The sequence below is a fragment of the Hydra vulgaris genome, chromosome 06 (genome assembly GCF_038396675.1).
Source record: "Hydra vulgaris chromosome 06, alternate assembly HydraT2T_AEP".
NCBI classification, from domain to species: Eukaryota; Metazoa; Cnidaria; class Hydrozoa; order Anthoathecata; family Hydridae; genus Hydra; species Hydra vulgaris.
Window position 1 is genome coordinate 3,327,966 of NC_088925.1, and position 20,053 is coordinate 3,348,018.

General features: G+C 29.2%; 1 protein-coding gene across 1 annotated transcript; it reads right to left on the reverse strand.

Annotated features, from left to right (window-relative positions):
• Positions 1 to 7,933: 7,933 nt before the first annotated feature.
• Positions 7,934 to 16,666, reverse strand: LOC136081126 (uncharacterized). The gene is made up of 3 exons (XM_065798415.1): positions 16,497 to 16,666; positions 16,056 to 16,437; positions 7,934 to 7,975 (listed from the first exon to the last, which is right to left on the reverse strand). Exons 1-3 carry the CDS (start codon positions 16,664 to 16,666, stop codon positions 7,934 to 7,936), a joined length of 594 nt encoding a protein of 197 aa, XP_065654487.1.
• Between the last annotated feature and the right edge of the window lie 3,387 nt (positions 16,667 to 20,053).

The window sequence follows — 20,053 nt, forward strand, 5'->3', positions numbered from 1 at the left end:
GTTTGTATACATTTAGAGCATTTATTTCCTTGAGTAACGGCTCGGCACTTTCGTATCTACATGCGCCCAAAACTAATCTACTTGCTTGCTTTTGTTTTGTATAAATAATTTTTAGGAAAGATAAATGATTGTTTGCCCAGGCAATATTACAATAGTTAATATGACTATGTATAAATGAAAAGTATAAATTTTTTAAACATAAATTATTTAAAAGATGTTTTGTCTTGTACATAATCCCCAGGGTCTTTGAAACTTTGTTCTCGACTAGGTTTATTTGGCTTTTCCAATTTAAATTCTCATCGAAAATTATTCCTAGTATTTTCATTGAAAAAACTCTTTTTATTTTAATATTGTTAATTGTTAGTTCAGGTAATTTGAGTGGAAGGTTCTCGGATTTAGATGACTTAGCAAACAAAATATATTTCGTTTTTTCAATATTTAATGAAAGTTTATTTGCTTCAAACCACTCATTAAGATATATTAATTCTGTGTTTACAATATAAAAAATATTTTTTAAATTTGAGTCAGAAAAGAAAACATTTGTGTCATCAGCAAAAATAATATAGTTAAGTATTTTTGAAGACAAATAAATATCATTAATATAAATTAAAAACAGCAGGGGTCCAAGTATTGATCCTTGAACTCCGCAATTTATTGATTCAAATGGGGAACATGTTAAGTCATATGGTACTCCTTGTTTACGATTTTGTAAATAACATTGCAGCCACTTTAAATTGGAGTGAACTACTCCATAATTGTGTAGTTTATAAATTAGAATCTTGTCAAAGTTTTGCTAATGACTTAGGCCCTAAATCATTAGCAAAACTTTGAAAAAAAAAAGTAACCCTAAATTTTAGGGTTACTTTTTTTTTTTCTGTCTTCGGCCAACTAAGTTATGATACTTATTTTTATTCTTAATGGTTGAAATTCGAAAAACCAATGAATAAATTCTATTCTATCTAACTTAATTGTTTTAAATGAAAAGCGTAATACTTTTAAAATGTCCGCTAAATTATTTAACTTTCAACACTTTATGCACATGAAAATCAAAAACGAAAACGGCTGTGTGTTTCATCAATAAAGATTATTCAGAAATGAATGACCAAATTGTTAAAACTTTCAAAACGGCTTAAACTTGAAAAACGGCTGCAGTTAAGGAATATGCTGACACTATTATAAAAAGAATTCTTTAGAGTTGATTACTTTTGCTTTTTTATAAGAATATTTTTTAAAAGAGGGGATTTAATGTAATTATTATTTGAGCTCACTTATTTTTTTGTTTTTTAAAAGAAACTTATTTTCATGCTTGCGTTGCGGACCCGTAATAATACGGGTCTTTGTAAGTCTATTCCACACCGACCTAATCTACACTTTTTCCTTATATAGGGTAGATTAGGGTAATATGAGCACCTAAAGCAAAAATTTAAATATTTTCAAAAATAATTATGCTGGTTCCAATATTTTTGCGAATAAACAATTTTTAGGGATCCTTACTCATGGTCAACTTAAATATTTGGGAACCGAACACAGAGGTTTTTAAAAAGTAGCAAAAGTGCTCATATTAACCAGACCACTTGGTAATATAAACACTTTAAATTAGCTCAAAAAATAACATTAATTGAGTAAAAAAATACCAATCTGACAACTAGAACTAATTTTTGGAATATAATGATTTGTTATTAACAAAACTTATCATCAAAAGATCAAATTTTGTTTTCCGCAACAACAAAAAAATTAGTTCGTTATATTTTCAATTTTTTTAACACAAACTTTTAAACGATAAAAATTCAGATTTTTTGAATTTAAATTACAGAAAAATAAATAATTTCCTGTACCATCCATGTTTATATATGACAAAAATAAACATGCAAAATTTCATAACGTCGCGCCATATTATATGCAGTGGCTTTTACCAGCTCTGTTCTATCAATTTTCTTTAGCAAATATAACTAAATTTAGCTAATATGCATCTAAAATAAAAAAATAAAAAAAATTATTTATTAAACCTCTTGATTAATGCAAAGATGAATACCTACTGTAACGCTATCATACTATCGCGTACAAAATAAATTTAAACTGTTTATAAAACTTATGAAAAAGGTTCTTGCAGCAGGACTTTTATAACGAGAGACCAGCAAATCATATTTTTTAACTGTGTCAATGTTGCAATCAATAATTTCTAAAACATCTGAGTCCATTAAGTAGTTGGCATTTAGGAAGGTAGATTGTCGCGATAAGAGGTTTTTAACTTTTTAGCTCCCAACACTCGTTTATTATTTATTATTCAGTCGTTTTGCTTTCAGTTGTTGTAAGGAAGTGAATCTTGAAAACTAAACTAATTATTTAGCCAATAAAAAGTAATTTTTTAATAATTTTTTTTATTTTGTTTTAATCATGCCTATTTAAACCGCGTGACTTAAGCTATTATGTGAGTCTTCTGACCAATGGCTATATTACTATATTATAATATAATAAACGTTTATTAAACGTCGATCAAACGTATAACAACTTATATTATAGTGGGGGCTCTAAGCATAAATATTTAGCAAAATAGTTCAAGATGTGATACCAGCATGAAACTTGGCGAAACTGTTGTTAATAACTATACAAATTGATTTAGAAAAGGACCCCAATTGTAAATGTCTTAGATTTTGAGTTATAGAGATTTTTTTTTTTTAGAAATGGACTTAAAAAACTTCATTTAATAATGTAAAATCGACGTGAAATAAAGACAGAAATTATGCACGTGGTCATACTGTAAAAGTTTTATAACAAACAGACTTTACTAATTTGTTTAGGTTAGTGCAAACAGTAAATGTAAACAAAAAATGTTTTTTTTAAGTTGTTTTTTGTTCATAAGTAAATGTATCTTTCAAAATAAGTAACTTTCATGACCATAAACCTTATGCATTAGGTTTTTTGGTATTTCCGTAGCAATTATAGTTTACCAAAGAGAGTGATATGTTTGTTTTTAAAATTTTAAACTATTTACTAGGATTTATTGACTACAATAAGTCTATATAAAGCTTGCTACTTTTAGATGTCTTTTACTGTTATTTTACTATATTTATTCAAAATAAGTGAGACCTATAAAAAATCAATATAACAGACTTAACCCTTAAAATTTAATAATAAATGTCTCAGAAGAGTTTTAAATTTGTAAATGCTGCAACTGGTTATGAATTACCAACAACAACAAATAATGCCATTGAGTGGGATAAATGCTTCATATGTCAAGAGCTATCATCAAATAGTTGTTATCATCAAATAGTTGACTTTGTTAATCCTTCTAAATCCAAATAACTAACAAGAGACACTCGATATAAGACATTACTTAGTAATCTAGAAAAGTTCAAAGAAATGGGTTTGATTTTATAGCAATATATTTATTTTAAAGCAATATATTTATTTTATATTTATATATTTATTTTAGCAATATATTATTTTATATTTTATATTTATTATTTCAACTATTCCTGTGTTTCAACTTTCAGGACTATACCAACTTTTTTGCAATCGTTTAAAGAGCTATAATATAAATTCAAAATGTGAAAACAAAACAAGACTAAAGGAAAAATTTTAAACCTAGTGCCAGAATTAGGAGAATTTAAAAAAGGTAGAGAAGTTTTGCTGACATTTAAGGCAAACCTGGGAACTTCTATTTCTGATGCTTGTTATTTAACAAACGAGGAAGAGAGTTTATGTTTGGTAAAAGCAGCAACTATTTTGCAAAACCAAATTTTTAAAGTTCTAAATACTGATAATGTTCCAATATTTTTGAATGGTTTAGATAGTGAACTAATCCCAAACACATTACAAAGCTTTGTTAGAATGGTGTTATATGGAAAAGAGGTAAAAGATGTTAAGATTAATTCAGCACATAGTAAAGTTGCATCTACTATTTCTTAACTCATATTTTACAATTGTTTAAAAAACAAAGTTCCAACCAAACAAGAAGGAAAATATAAACGTCATAAAGAAGATAGAATTCCACCTTTTCCATTATATATTTGTTTAAATATACATTCCAAAATGAGAAAGAAAGGCATTGTTAACAATTTAGCAAAGTTTTAAGTTAGTGTACCTCAAACAAGAGTTGATGCCATTAAAACCGCACTTACCAATCAACTATGTAAACTCTACAATGATAATTATATTGTGTGTCCTCCTTCACTTATCGAAAATGTTCTTATAACTGCAGCAATCAATAACATTGATCACAACCTATCTTCTAGTACAGCTATCAAATCTTTTCATTGAACATCAGTATCCATATTTCAACATGATGAACTAGAATTAGTTGTAAAGAAGTTTGATTATGATTTTTCGGGAAAAGTTACTAAAAATATTTTGGAGTATTACACTACAATAGAGCCTACTAAAGACCAATCTGTAAAATATCAATTACAAACAATCAACTTCAACCAGTTCAAAAACTTTGACGCTTTAAGTGAATCAAGAGAATGGTTAACAGCTGTATTTAAAGTTTTACAGAAAAAATCAGAAGGGGAAGAAACAGCGAAAATATCTTCGGCAGCTTTTCATTCAAAGACAGTAAAAGATAACCAGAAAATAAAACATAATTCTGTTTTATTTTCTGATTTTCTAGAAAGATTTGGAGAAGAAAAAGATGACGATGAGAAAAATCATCACGAAGATACACTTGCCTTTGAAAAAAATTATACTGAACATGTATTAGAGTTTATTGAAGTTATAAAAGATTTCGGAAATCCCTTTTTAGTAGAAGAAGACATTGTCATAAATTTATCAACAAAGATATTACTTTATGCAGAAGCTAGAGCATCCATAAGAAAAGCTAAGCAAATGGGTATTGAGTCATCCAGATGTTATATTCAGAATCGTTTAACAATTGGAAGGGATTCAATATATAAGACAATCCCCAAAAATAACTTATGCTTGTTTAGAGAAAAAAAAAATCTTGCTACTCAAAAAGGAAAGTTAAAAACAGTAATGCTCAAAGAAAAATGTAAAATGTTTGCATCACTTTATGTTGCATCTCAACATAGAGATGGAAATTTATATGATTTTTTTGACATGAAAATCATGCTTATCCACCAGTAATATCTGAATACGGTAAACTCTGGAAAAATTAAAAAATCGGATTATCTTAAATGCCTTGAAGAATATTCGGCACCTTCTTTGACTACTCCTGAAGGTATCAATTCAAAAGCCTTAGATGGAGGAGCAATATATTTCATCCGGTAAATTCGAAGACATTCAAGGAGTATTTAGAAATTGAATTTCGAGACAAAATAATCAATATCTCATCAGCAAAACATAAAGAAATACAAAGGATTTAATTGTGTTTGACCGTTATTTTGAATGTAGTTTAAAAACCCAGACCAGGGATAGTCGTGGTAATGGAGTTAGAGTGTGTGTTTCTGTTTCAACTCCTATTTGGAAAAATTGGTCACAGTTTTTACGATTGGATGAAATTAAAAATGAGTTGCAACAAACTTTGTACAAGTACCGACATTTGACCTACTTTTAGTAACAACGTTTGATGAAACTGTTTTATCTAATTCCAAATCTTTTAACAAAAAATCTATTTCACCTTGTAACTAGGAGGTAGCTGAAACTCGGATTTTGCTACACGTTAAAAATGCTGTTGACAGTGGGCACCAAGTTGTTTATATTCAGACAGTTGACATAAATATTGTTGCAATCTCAATCTCCGTTTTTAAACAATTAACGGGTATCAAGCAACTTTGGATAGAGTTTGGAGTTAGAAAACTGAAACGTTGGCTTCTCGTACATTATTATGCTCAAAAGTTAGGTGAAAAGCCTAAGCTGTTTCATTGTGGTTTAAATTCACTGGCTGTGATATCGTGTCTTCCTTTGCCGGGCGGGGTAAAAAACTAGCTTGGAACCTCTGAAACAATGGAGATGAAGAAATTATAAGAACATTTTGCAGGTGACTTATGTTTATTTAGTTATAAAAAGGCAATAATTTTAGATTTGCAAGCTGATTAAATTTTAAAAATGTGTTTTGTAGACTACTCTTTATTTTATTATTTAGCTTGTCATCTCCAAATACTAGAGTTATTTCAACTGATGTATTTCTGCAGTTTGAGCACTACGTTATTTTATTTTATGATAAGACCAGTTCCACTAATGACCTCGCCATATGCCGAAGAATGTTTTTCACTAAAAAGTCACGGCAGAGCGAGGGGTTACCACCAACAAAAGATGCACTTTTTCAGTATATGAAAAGAGCTGTGTTTCAAGGAAGGTTTTTTTTTAGTAGTTGAATGGACTTAAAAAATAAATTCCAATTCAAAACTTTTATGTTTAAATATTTATTTAGTATAATATGGGGACAATCCTTGGTACCACAACAGATTTTACCGGACGTAAAATGGTAAATGGGGTTGGAAGAAAATAAATAACGCAATGACATCTTTATGGATGACTCTACCCGAGGCATCAAAATCATGCGTTAAGTTGATAAAATGTAGAAGCAAAAAAAGTTGCGGAACACAACACAAATGCAAATGCAAACGTTCAGGATTAAGCTGCACGGAGTTATGCGAGTGTTCTGGTCAGTGTTTAAAAGAATTAGAGTTAACCTCAAAAAACTAGTGTTGTTCAAATCCAATAAGCATTCATCCATAGAATAAATTTGTTATCCACCCTTTTAATTTCGCTTTATATCTTTAGCCTCATTCTTCTATATAATATGATATATTTGTTTACTTGAAGTTAATTCTTCTTTAAATTCTTTAAATAAATAATAAAAGATTATATATTTTTTTATAATCAATTCGGGGGTCCTCCTAGGATCAAAGAAATGTCCTTAGAACGGTATCTCTTTTTTTTTTTTTTTGAATCCTTTTAATTCTTAAACAAATGCCAGAAAGTTTTAACCGTGTATCACAATTTGAACTATTTAAACTTATTGCCCCCACTATATAAAATAAAGAGGTTTTGACTTGGGAGTCGCCCCAGGTCCAAACAAATATTTTTAAAACAGTCTTTTTTTTTTTTGAATTTTTTAAATCATAGAGAATTTCCTGAAAGTTTTAAACCGGTATAACAATTTGAACTATTTGAACTTATTGGCCCTCACTATATAAAATAAAGAGGTTCGAACTTTAGGGTCGCCCAGGACCAAAAAAATATTTTTAGAACAAGGTCTCTTTTTTTTTTGAGTTCTTTTAGTTTTTAGACAATTTCCTGAAATTTTCAAGCTGGTATCACAATTTGAATTATTTATGCTTAATGCCCCCTCTTTATAAAATGAAATTCTTTAAGCCCATTTCACTGAAAATAGAAGACTCAATAACTCAAAACCTAAAACATTGACAAGTGGGGTCCTTTTCTATATCAATTTGTATAGTTGTTAACAACAATTTTGCCAAGTTTTATGCTGGTATCACAATTTGAACTATTTTTATGCTTAGAGCCCCCACTATTAGTCAATATTGTAAATGTTTGATTGACGTTTAATAAACGTATAAATTAAAAGACTTAAAGTGCGCATCAAAGTTGTTGTAGGAGTTTTAAGACCTCACCTTAGCGTATTAATTTTGACATTTTTTCAATTTTGCTTATATGTTTATAGCAAAAAATAATGATGTGGCAATAAATATTTTAATTGTTAAAATAAAATTTTAAAGATTTCATTTTATAGATTTATTATACACGATTGTTCCATATACTGTCTGCAAACTCAATATATGATAAAGACGTTTGCAAGTACAGACGTTTGTACGTAACGCTAAACAAATGGCAGAACTAAGAAAATTTTAGACCATCAAAAACTAGAGTCGCGGCTTTAGCTATACAACGTTAAGGGATCGTCCATAAATAACGCAACGCTAAATTTTTTTAAAAACGGAAGTAGGAGTTCTTTAGAGTCGTCCATAAATTACGTCACGTAGTTTTCGACCTCGCCACAAACTCGTAACACTTAAGTAGCAAGTTTTGTATAAGTCGTCACAAAACCACATAACTAGAAACATAAAAAATAAAACATATCTAGAAACATAAAACATAACCACATAAATAACATATTACTATATTACTATAGTCTTTATTAGAATATATCCCACTGTAATAATATTAAGTTAAATGTTACAGTGTTCCGTGACGTCAAGTAGTTTGTAATTAAAGTGTGCATATATTTGATAATTGTTTTTAATATGTTCAAGAGAAAGCTTCACCCAGAAAAATATATTCTATATATTTTTAGAGAAAGAAATTTTCTTAAAAAATTTAAATAAAGTCTTTTTTCTAGTTAGAATCGATGTAAACAAAAACGTTCTAAGTCATAGAAACTATTTTTTCGGGGAACGAGAAAAAACTTATTAAATCCAAAATTATTACTTTAAAAAATTCAAAAAAAAAATCTGGGTGCTATTTGACATCTTTAAGTATTTGATTTGTTAAAAAATATATCAAAATTTGGGATATATATATGTTATACATAGTTAAAGTTGTCTGACTTAAAAATAGTTTTTATGACTTAGAACGTTTTTCTATACATCGATTCAGTTATACTTTTGTCACAAAGTGACGTCTTATACGCAATAAAAAGTTTGGCTTCAATGATTGACGAATAAGCCGCGTGTATCATATTTAATGGTCTATAGGCCGGGTGAATAAAAAAAAAGGCAATTGCTTTTACTCGGTGCATTTGGAGCAATTTTTCAGCTTTACGTTAGTTTGTTTTTGCATGAATTTTAATTTTGCGTGAATGAAAAATATTTAAACTCGCTCAAGCAATTTACTCCAGTCTTTACGTGGATAAAAATTTGAGCAAAATTTTTGAAGTTTTATTTATGTAAAGATGACCAATTGAACCTGTCATTTCGAAAAGGACATAAGTCCAAAACTTTTAACAGTTAGTTTATAAGTTTGAATTAAAAATTTCTGTATGATTTATGTTTTGTTTATAAAAAATAAAAAATACATAAGTTATATACGTTCATTATTTATCTACTTCTATGTTTAATTTCTTTAGCAACTTAGACATTATTTTAATAGAAATCATATTTTTGTTGATTTTGAAAAGTTTTAGTAAATGGACTTGGGCCCTTTTCGAAATGACAGGTTCAATTACTGAGTAAAAGAAATCATTTTTTTTTATTTACCAGGCCTTATAAGAAAATGCAATAATTGAACTTGCAATCACGGAACATGCAATAATTGATCTTGCGAATCAAATTTTGAATGGTTTTGAAAACAATAGTTACACACTTGGAGTTTTTCTAGAGCTATCTAAAGCATTTGATACTTTCAACTATAAGATTCTTATCTATAAACTACTTAATTATGAAGTAGTTTACTCTAATTTAAAGTGGCTGCAATATTATATAGAATATCTAAACACGGAGTACCCTATGATCTAACATGCGCACGATTTGAATCAATAAGTAGCGATGTTCCACAAAGATCAATACTTGGACCCTTGTTGTTTTTAATTTGTATAAATGATATTTATTTGTCCTCAAAAGTACTTAATTATATTATTTTTGCTGATGATACTAATGTTTTCTTTTCAGATTAAAATATAAAAAATATTTTTTATTATGTAAATTCCGAACTAATATATCTTAATGAGTGGCTTAGCAAATAAACTTTCATTGAATACTGATAAAACGAAATATATTTTGTTTGCTAAACCATCTAAATCCGAGAACCTTCCACTTAAACTACCAGAACTAACAATTAACAATATTTAAATAAAAAGAGTTTTTTCAATGAAAATACTTGGAATAAATTTTGATGAGAATTTAATTTGGAAAAGTCAAATAAAGTTAGTCGATAATAAAGTTTCAAAGACTCTGGGGATTATGTAGAAGACAAAACAGCTTTTGAATAAATCATGTTTATAAAATTTATACTATTCATTTATACATAGTCATATTAACTATTGTAATATTGCCTGGGCAAACAATCATTCATCTTTCCTAAAAAATATTTATACAAAACAAAGTAAGCAAGTCGATTAGTTTTAGGCGCATATAGGTATGAAAGTGCTGAGCCGTTATTTAAGGAAATAAATGCTCTAAACGTATATGAATACCTGAATATCTACCATAACTTGTTATTTATGTTTAAACTTCAAAATGAAATAATTCCAAAATATTTTTATAAAAATTTGTCTCTAATTAATCATAAATATGAAACAAAATACTCAATAAGTAATTACTACATTCCATTAACGTCACTAAAAAAATCTGACTTTTCAATTACATGTCGGGGACCGCGATTGTGAAACTCTGTCCTTGATGAAAATATGAAAAAAATAAAAATATATTTATGTATTTAAAAGGACTTTAAAAAAACACTTACTAAATTTAAACAAAACAAACATTTTTTTTTTTTGGCGCTTGGACTTTGAAGAAAACAGACGCGTTTTAAGAGTTATATTTTAAAAAAGTTTTGAAAATGTTACGCTGAAATGGCGCCGAGAGAAATTGATGAGCTATTTTTGCTTCTGAATAGTAATATGAATCTCGTAAAAAACAACATCATTAATGTGGAAGAAATTTGCTCCTATCCTAAAAATGTAATCATTAACGGTTATTAATTGTAAACCTTTAAGGATGCTTTAAAGCCAAAATGTTGTTAAAAACATGTGTGAAAAACGTGAAAAACATGTAAATACTGGCAATACATCTGTGACATTTAGAAACAATCTATCCTTATGGAATTTGAAAATATTTATACATATTTAGCCATAACTTTATGATTATTTAAAAAAACAGAGATTTTTAATTTTATAACATGTTTTTTACATTATTAGGACATAATTTTTATGGTTTTTCATGTAAAACTTTATGGTAATAGATTTACTTTATGTAAAATTTACTTTTTGTATTTTATGTATTTGTAAATTGTATTGTACTTTATGTAAAATTACTTTATGTAAGATTTACTTTTTATGTAAAACTTTATGGTAATAGAAAAACTTTATGGTAATGATTTACCACACATATAATACGTTAAGATGAAATTTAAAAATGAAATTTAAATCCATAATTTGTAACTTTGATTAACTCTTTACAAATAGATTTTCTGCCCCCACGTGCCCTTCCTCCCCCTCCCCCCCCCCCCGGTTGTCACAAGCTGTCAAAGGTTGACTTGACCAAATTTTGAAAATTTAACAAAAAAATTACTTTACAAAGGTATATGGATTTCAATTTTCTCGTTCTACAGCTGATTTGCTAACAGTAAAAACCAATAGGTTTTATCGTGCATTAAATAAAGGTGGAGAGGTTAAGGCCATCGCTCTTTACATTTCTAAAGTTTGGCCTGCTGGTCTTCTCCATATGCTTTCTTCCTATGGTGTATCTCGCAACATCTTTAAGATTATTGAATCCTTCTTTTCCAATTGTAGTATAAAAGTTGTCATCAATGGATAGTAATCTTCTTCTTATTCTGTAACTTTAAGGATTCCTCAAGGTTCAATCCTTGGCCCTATACTCTTTTTAATTTACATTAACGATCTTCCAGATATTCTCACATCTAAGGTGGCATTGTTCGCTGATGATACTAACATTTATTCTTGTCATGATAAGAAAGCCAACACTCTCTGATTGCTTGGAGGGGGCATTTGAGCTTGAAAAGGATCTCACTTCTGCTGCAGCATGGGGCTCACAGTGACTGGTAAACTTCAATACAGATAAAACTCAATTTTTTTCAGCCAATCGTTATCGCAATAATTTATATCCTCCTATATTTATGAACGGTAATGTACTTGACGAGTCATCCACTCTTCATCTTTTAGGATTAAATCTTACTTCCAATCTTTCTTGGAAACCATATATCAAATCTGTTGCAAAATTAGCATCTGCTAAGGTTGCATTTCTTTATCGAGCTCGACACTTTCTTACTTAAGATTCTATTCTCTATCTCTATAAATCTCAAATCCGGCCTTGTATGGAATACTGTTTCCATATCTGGGGCAGATCTTCTAATGATGCCCTTTCTCTTTTAGACAAGGTGCAAAAAAGCATTGTAAACATAGTTGGACCTGTTCTTGCAGCCAACCTCCAACCATTAACACATTGTCGTAATGTTGCTTCTATTTCTCGTTTCTACAAATACTATAATGGACACTGCTCTAATGAGCTAGCGTCTCTTTGTCGTCAAATTGTTTCAGATTGCAATGTTGGAACAACTTTGCAATCTGAAACAATTTGATTTAATATAACTTGATTTAGTATTTTGAAATTAGGTGGAGTAGACACTGGTATTATAGCTTATGCAGACGACATAATCCTGCAAAGTCCTACCCTTTCTGAATTTTTTCTGGAATTTAACAAGAATTGGTTAATAAAGTTCAGTCAAAATGCCAAAACCTATATATCAAATTGAACACTGAAAAAACCGAGTTTATTATATCCGGAAAAGGTTCAATCACTAAAAATACAATTCAATTAAACAGCCCTTCCCTCACCTCAATAATAAACTGAAATACTTTGGATTTTTATGGGATAATCAAAATCATACACAAAATATAGCTACACTTCAAACAGCAAATGTAAACGAACGTATTATTCAGTTTAAATCAATCTCCAGAGCTCTAATAAAATCTTATATTCTCTGGCTTTACCGAATCTATCATACAGCCTGGAAATTTGTTGTTATAATAATTCACTTCTTTATAAATTAGACGCTGGCCAGCATTAAAATTCCTCTTTAATATATCAAAGTACAGCAAAAATTACCTGCATCTCTTCTTTGAAATTGATGACGAATCTACCATTCTTATTCGAAACAAATTAAATCTATTTATCAGTCTACTAAACAATCCGATTTGTTTTTCCATGATTTTGACTCAGGTATCTGATATTACTAAAAATAACCTATTTATCAACAAAGTAATAAAAGTTTGCAATCAATTTGTGTTTGATAAAAGAAAAAAAATAACGATTAAGCGTCACTATGATGCAGATGCAATATAGCGTCACTATGTAGCAGAGCAATATAGCGGCAATTTTGAACCATTTCTTTGAATTATTCTGGAATATCAGAGAACAAAGATTAATATTTATAAATTTGATGGAGGAAAATATTCGTAAAAAGAGTTTAAATTAGACTTTAGACTGAAAGTATAAACTATTATTTTATACACTTTCTTTGTTTTACCTGTATTTGGGTAATAAAAAGAATAAATAAATAAAAAGTACACTCTTTTATTTTTTTAATTTCATCAGTTATTGTCTATGGTTGTATGATTGTGCATGGTAAAATTTCCTAAAATAAGTTTTTTTATTTTCATTTTATTATATAACTTTGTTAAAAATAAAATAAGTTCAAGATTGGATGAAACATGAAATATATTTAACTATATATATAAATCTATATATAAATTTATTAGAATAAATTAAGTTCGTATCTATAAAATACCACCTTAATTTTAAAAACAGAGTAAAGTTGCGTTAGTTGGAGCAGATCCTTAATTGCATAGTTTGATTTCATTTTCAAATTAGAATATCATTTACTTATACGTTGCATTCAAAAAGTAAATCATTTTGCTGTTTATGCTTTCTAAGTTATGAGACAAAATGAAAAAAATTCTTTTAGGTTTTTTTTAGGTAATTTTTTGGTTGCACATGGTATTTACTAATTAACAGTGTATTTATGATTCATTATTGCGATCAGTAGGGTAACTAATCCTACTAATTAGTAAGGTTGAATGTATAGTTATTAACAAATAAAGTAATATAGATATATCATCTGCTGTAATTACAGCAGATGATAAATCTATGTTACTTTATTTGCTGTAATTACAGCAGATGATAAATGTATGTTACTTTATTTGCTGTAATTACAGCAGATGATAAATCTATGTTACTTTATTTGTTAATAACTATAGACATTCAATCTTACTAATTAATAGGATTAGTTACTCTACTGATCGTAATAATAAATTATAAATTCTCTGCTAATTAGTAAATACCATGTGCAATCAATAATCAATACACAAACTTAGATTACCTAAAAAAAACCTCACAAAACTCATTTAAAAAAAACATTTTACGTAAAAAGCTGTTAATTCACTTAGTGCTCCAATTTAGGTCTCTCCTACTTTATAACAATTTTTTCATAAAGTTTTTAAAATTTTTTACTAATAACTTGTATTAATTTTAGAATCAATAACTGAATCCAGTAACATTGAAACTCAAAGATGCTTTGGAAAAACATGAAAAGAAAGAATAGCAATAGGTGTTGAGACACTCTTGAATTATTTAGTTTATTTGTACCTCTTATTTTAAATAAATGATTTTATGACTGGAAATGTTTGTTAAATATACTATAATATTACAGCGTACTAAATGTACTCCTAAGCGTCCCGTGCGTACGTCTTTTAAACGTTTTTTCCAAACGTTTTTTGTACGTCTTTATAAATCGACTTCGGTAAATTCATCTGGGTACCAAATCTGAACCATTTAAAAATGTTCAAGTCAGACGTCTTTTGTACGTCCGAATCGGACGTCTTTTAGACATCTAAAACGGACAAAAGGGGCTTGATTCTAAGACACTTTGTCTTCTACTTGCCCCAGTCAGATTGTTAAATAAATATTTATTAGATCTTAAGGATAACATTGTAAAATGTGTGCAAATTGACCTTATAAAACTAACTTAATTTAAAATGACGTAATTTTAGCAATCAAAAATTATCAAGAGAGGGGCAAATCTAAAATCGAAGTTTCAAATTTCCACTTGGATGAGACAATGTGTTTTTGAATTTGGGGTTATTCGCGTAGGTTTTGTTGATAATCGGAAAGATATTATGTTGAAGCATGTGGTCAAAAAAAATTTAGGTTGCATTTTATATTTTAAACAACCTATGTTTAAATCACCTATGCATCATAATATTAAGAAATCTTCCATTGTATTTACCCATAATACTATCCATAATATTGAGATATCTTCCAAGCAGAAGCGATTCACCCCTCCCCTTTCCTTTCAGCCACTGAAACCGAGATTGTATTAAAATGCGAAGCAAAATGCAGATCAAAGGAAATAATGACTAAAGACCTTTCTGGTAAATTCTGTTGAGCAAATTGATAGAAGAGAGAGGTTCTATTTGTCCAAAAGTATTTGGTTGCTTCAGAACATCTAGATGACGGATTTTTTAATCAACTCTTCTTCTTTTCCATCATTTACGCTGAGATTTGACAGGACTTTGCGGTTTTTTTTCTAAGTTTTTCTTCATCACTACAAGATGCAGAACACCATATGAAAAACCATAAGAGCAACATTAAATACGTTCACCTCAAAACCCTTCGATTTGTCTTCGTGGAAGTGCGCTGTGTTCATCGACTCGCCGTGAAGTGTTTTAATATTCCTTGTCCTCCTCTTAACAAAATCATTTTGAAACCCAAGCAAAACTAACCCAGATGCAACCAGTTTTGATTGTTGGTGGATTTGGGGCCAAGAAAAACGTAATTGGTCGAGATCATTGATTAGAGTCTTTAAAAACCTTGTCTCGTCATCCAAAGAAATACTTTCTGATTAAAGAGGCAGACATCGTTGACACTAAGGAGAGCCTTGCATCAGAAAGAAGTCAAGATAATGAGTTTAAATGATTGAATCCACTTTTTGAGTACCTTAACTAAAGCCAGTTCTACTAAATCAAGTTCTTCAAGAAATTTAAAGGACTTCTTTTGGTCGTTCGACAATGGCGCAAAAAGCTTCAATGCGCGCACTCTATTTTATCTGGGACGTTTGGTAAAGAGACTGCCTAGTTGCCTCAGTCAAAGTTTTCCAAAGCATGGGGCTACTACTAAAAAGCTTATACAACAATTGGATGTTGCCAAAATAGTTCTTGACTACTGTAGAGGATTCTTCAGAATGAACGCCAGCTAGATTGAGACTTTGCGCACTGCAAGGCATGAACAAAACTTGAGGATTTTTCTTAAGAATGATGGCCTGAACTCCTTTGTATACACCGGACATACTAGCCCCGTTATCATACCACGGCCCCTATAGTTCTTTAAATCAATTCGACTTTGATTCAAAATGTCTATAATCATCTTCGCAATGGCAGAACCCTTTTTTCTCCAGATTTTTACCTTCTGAAAACGCTCTTTTACTATCCATTGGTTGTCAGATCCAAGGCGGACAAATCGAAGAACAAAAGTGATTTGTTCCGTATGAAACACGTCCGGAGTTCCATCAAAAATAATGAAAAAATAAATGTCTGTGTAGACCTCTTCGATAATAACAGCAAAAACAGTTTCACCACATGCCATAATGAACTCATTTTGAGTTCTCCAGCTCAAATAGTGCGCTTGCATTCTTGTTCTTTGTTTTTGGTGTCGAGAAACTTCTTCTAGATAGAACTTAAGGGTTTTATTGCGTAACAACTCAAGGGTGGCTAAAAAATTACCATTATCAAACTCGTCCAGCAGTGGACGAGTTTGATAATGGTAATTTTTGAAATAACGATTACATCTAGATTAATATTCCAAGTAACATTAAAATTATTTTATGAACATAAACTGCTAACACACCTCAAAAGATTATATTTCTCGAAGCTAAATGGAGAGTGACATCCAGGACGCAGCGTTTCAAGCCACTTAGATGCCTCATTTCTTATTGACTTTTCAAGTTCTCGGTCAATCTCGGTCTGATTTTTCAAGGCTTCAAAGGCAGACGATGTAGTGATTTCTGTGTTGAACATTACACTTGTGGCTTTTAATCTTTTCTCCTAGCTTTCACTAAATATCTGTTCCACATCAAGAAGAAAGACTAAAATCCAGGGCCAAAATTATATTTTTGGTTAAAAATAGAGCAGGGAAAACAAACGAAAGGTAAGCCAGTCATTGTTAATCTTTTCTCCGTTGAGAGAAGTTTCGTAAAAAACGGAGAAAGGAACTTTTTTGTTTGTAGAATCTCTAGAAAAAAGGGCCATATTTTGAGGTGGTCCATTTAGTATGACTAGATTGTGATTGACTTTTGAAAAAACCCTCTTCCTTAAAGCGGGGTTGTTTGTTTTTCAACTGCTTGATCACCCTGTTGAATCGCCTCTTGATCCTAAATTTAAAAAAGCATTTGAGAATTGTGGTGTGTTTTTAATATCTGCAGATATTAAATGATATTTTTTTAGAATCTGCAAATATTAAATGATATTTTTTTTTTACTCTAAAGTGTGTTAGTTATTTTTAAATAAAAAAAAAAAAGTTTTTCATTTTTTTTTAAATCAAAATAAATTATATAATATCAAGTTAATTGGAATGAATGTATTGAGAAATAATATTTGAAAAGTATTGGAATGAGAGTAACTTAACTGATTTATGTCAGGGCCAACGACACTGGGGGAGCAAGTGCCGTCCCCCCCCCCCCCCACTTTTTTCTGAAAAACCTTTTTTTTTTTTAAGAAAAATCTAGATATGAAGGACTTTTTTCACAAATTGATGATTCCCCCCCCCCCCTCCTACTTTGAAACCCGTGTCGTCGTCCCTGTATGTAACATAACATTGGTAATGTTTTAAAACAAACCTTTTGTTCGGATAAGTGTTATGTAATGAGAATTTTAACTACATTTGGATTAGAGTCATTGCAATCAGTCTTTTCAAGCAGAAAAAATAGAAATTGTGGAATTCTCCTTTAACTTAACCTAAATTTCAATTTCATTTCATGTTATAAAATTCAAAAAATCTTACAAAATATCTTACAGAAAAAAAAAAATCTTCTATTTTATCTTAAATTTTTTTGCTTAAAATTATGCAAATAATCTTCCTTTCTTCCTCTCTTGACAAATATTACCTTCATCATTAAAACGTTCACAAAATATTAAAAGCCCATACTGCAGGTGGGGTTCAACGCCGCTTTTTGTACCAATTACCCTTTGTTTCGCATAAATTTTGCAATAAAAAAAGAGAAATTTATTTATTTGCTACTTTAAACCACCTCGTTTTAAAAACATGATTATCCGATTATGAACAAGGTAATACACCAATTAAGCTATACCTGGAGTCACACTGACATCTAGTAATTTGCTATAGTACTAGACTCATTACCATACTCATAAGCGGGAATATTTAAAATGATTCAGCTAGAAACCAGTTATCCATTATCGGTCTCAAAAAAATGTATTCAGAGTGCTTGCTAATCACAATAAAAATATCTTTATTTTTTATTTTTATTTTTTTAAAGTTTGCCGTTAACGGATTATGTATATTGCCGTTAAACGGATTATGTATATATTTGCTTTATATAAACACAGGCAATATGTTTTACATATTGCCTGTGTTTATATAAAGCAAATATATACATAATTCGCTTTAAAATACAAATAAGTTTTGCAAAATGCTAAAAATGTCTTCAAAAAAACGTAAAACGATAGTATATTTCTACTGATTTAAAATAAAAGTGATATAAACATACATCAGTGGTGTACACTGGACTTTTAGATGTTTGAGTTTCCAACTCCAAACTTTTGTATATTTATGCTTATATCAAAAAAGAAAGTTTTGCAAAGAATTGATGTGATTAGAGCTTGGGAACAAAAAAACCCTAATTTTTGGGCCCACCCAGCCCTTAACGTGGGAACAACGAGTTTATAAAATATTTTCTTTACTATTTTTATCTAAATTCATATTCATCAACAAATTTCAAATTTCATTCATAGTTTTTGAAAAATAAGAGATTATTGCATGAAATTTAAAATTTATTGATGAATATAAAATTAGATAAAATTAGAAAAGAAAATATTTTATAAACTCGTTGCTTCCACGTTAAGGGCTGGGTGGGCCCAAAAATTTGGGTTTTTTTTGTTCCCAAACTCCAATCACCCCAATTCTTTGCAAAACATTCTTTTTTGATATAAGCATAAACTTACAAAAGTTTGGAGTTTGCACAATGCCTGTAAGTGTCAAAACTCAAACATCTAAAAATCCAGTGTACACCACTGTACATATATATTAATGTATACACATATTCTATATTAATGTTTAACAAGATATATTCATTTAGTGATAATAACAACGTTTTTTTTTTTCTATTTTGAATTAAATTTAAAAAAATCAACATTTGAAGTCTGTTGTAATAAATTCTAATTGTAATAAGAACCTTTTAGATTCTGTTTTAAATTTCTCCAAGGAGTAATGCACTTTATTCTTATATTCTTTATAACAATTTAAAAAAACCTTTTATTGAGGGTTACATGTGCCCCTTTCGTCCGTGTGCTTAGATAAAATGTACCCAGCCTCTGCGCGGCCCTGTTTATCAGAGCATTAAGTTTCAGTCAGGAAAATTATATTGAATGAGTAATTCCAATCGATTAAGAAATGTTTATCTAAATTTTTATAAATACTTCTTTTTTTTTATGTGTATTGCCATAAAATTATTTTTTTTAAAACTGAACTCCAAAGTTTGGAGTTCAGTTTTAAAAGTTTCAGTGTTGAAAAAAGGCGAATCAAAATTATTTATTTGATATGAATTGAGTATTACGTCACAAAAATCATTGATTTGCAAATTATTTGCAGTTTCGTAGACATTAAAGCGCAGCGATTCAAAACCTATTGTTTTTTAAGTCTTAAGTTATTAAGTTAAAAAACAAAAATTTAAAACGCGCTACTTTTTGAAATCTCGACTAAATATTTTATAGTATTTTAAAATAGCGTATTTACAGTATTGGCCATTAATAACAATCCACCATGATTTTTGTGATATTACTCGACTTTGATTGATAATAAATCAATGATTGTTTGACTCATTTCAAATATAAAAAGTGTAAATTGATGAGTATCATATTTTCTTTTAAATAAATATAGATATTCATAAAAGTATCAATCGATGCACTAATCATCTGGTTTTTTTTAACACTTACCTCATAATCTAAAATAATTATAATGGCCAAAATTAACTATCCACTCTATTATTTCAAAAATCCTTCAAAATTGCGTTTGCCTTTGAGTAAAACTTTGAAGTTATTTGCAAATTAATAATTATTGTTAGAGAGTTTTTTTTTAAAATTGTTATAAATATTTAAAAAGTTTGTGTCAACGAAATATAAAATTTAGCATCTAATTAGCAACTACAACATTTCAGCAATAAAAAAATCAAA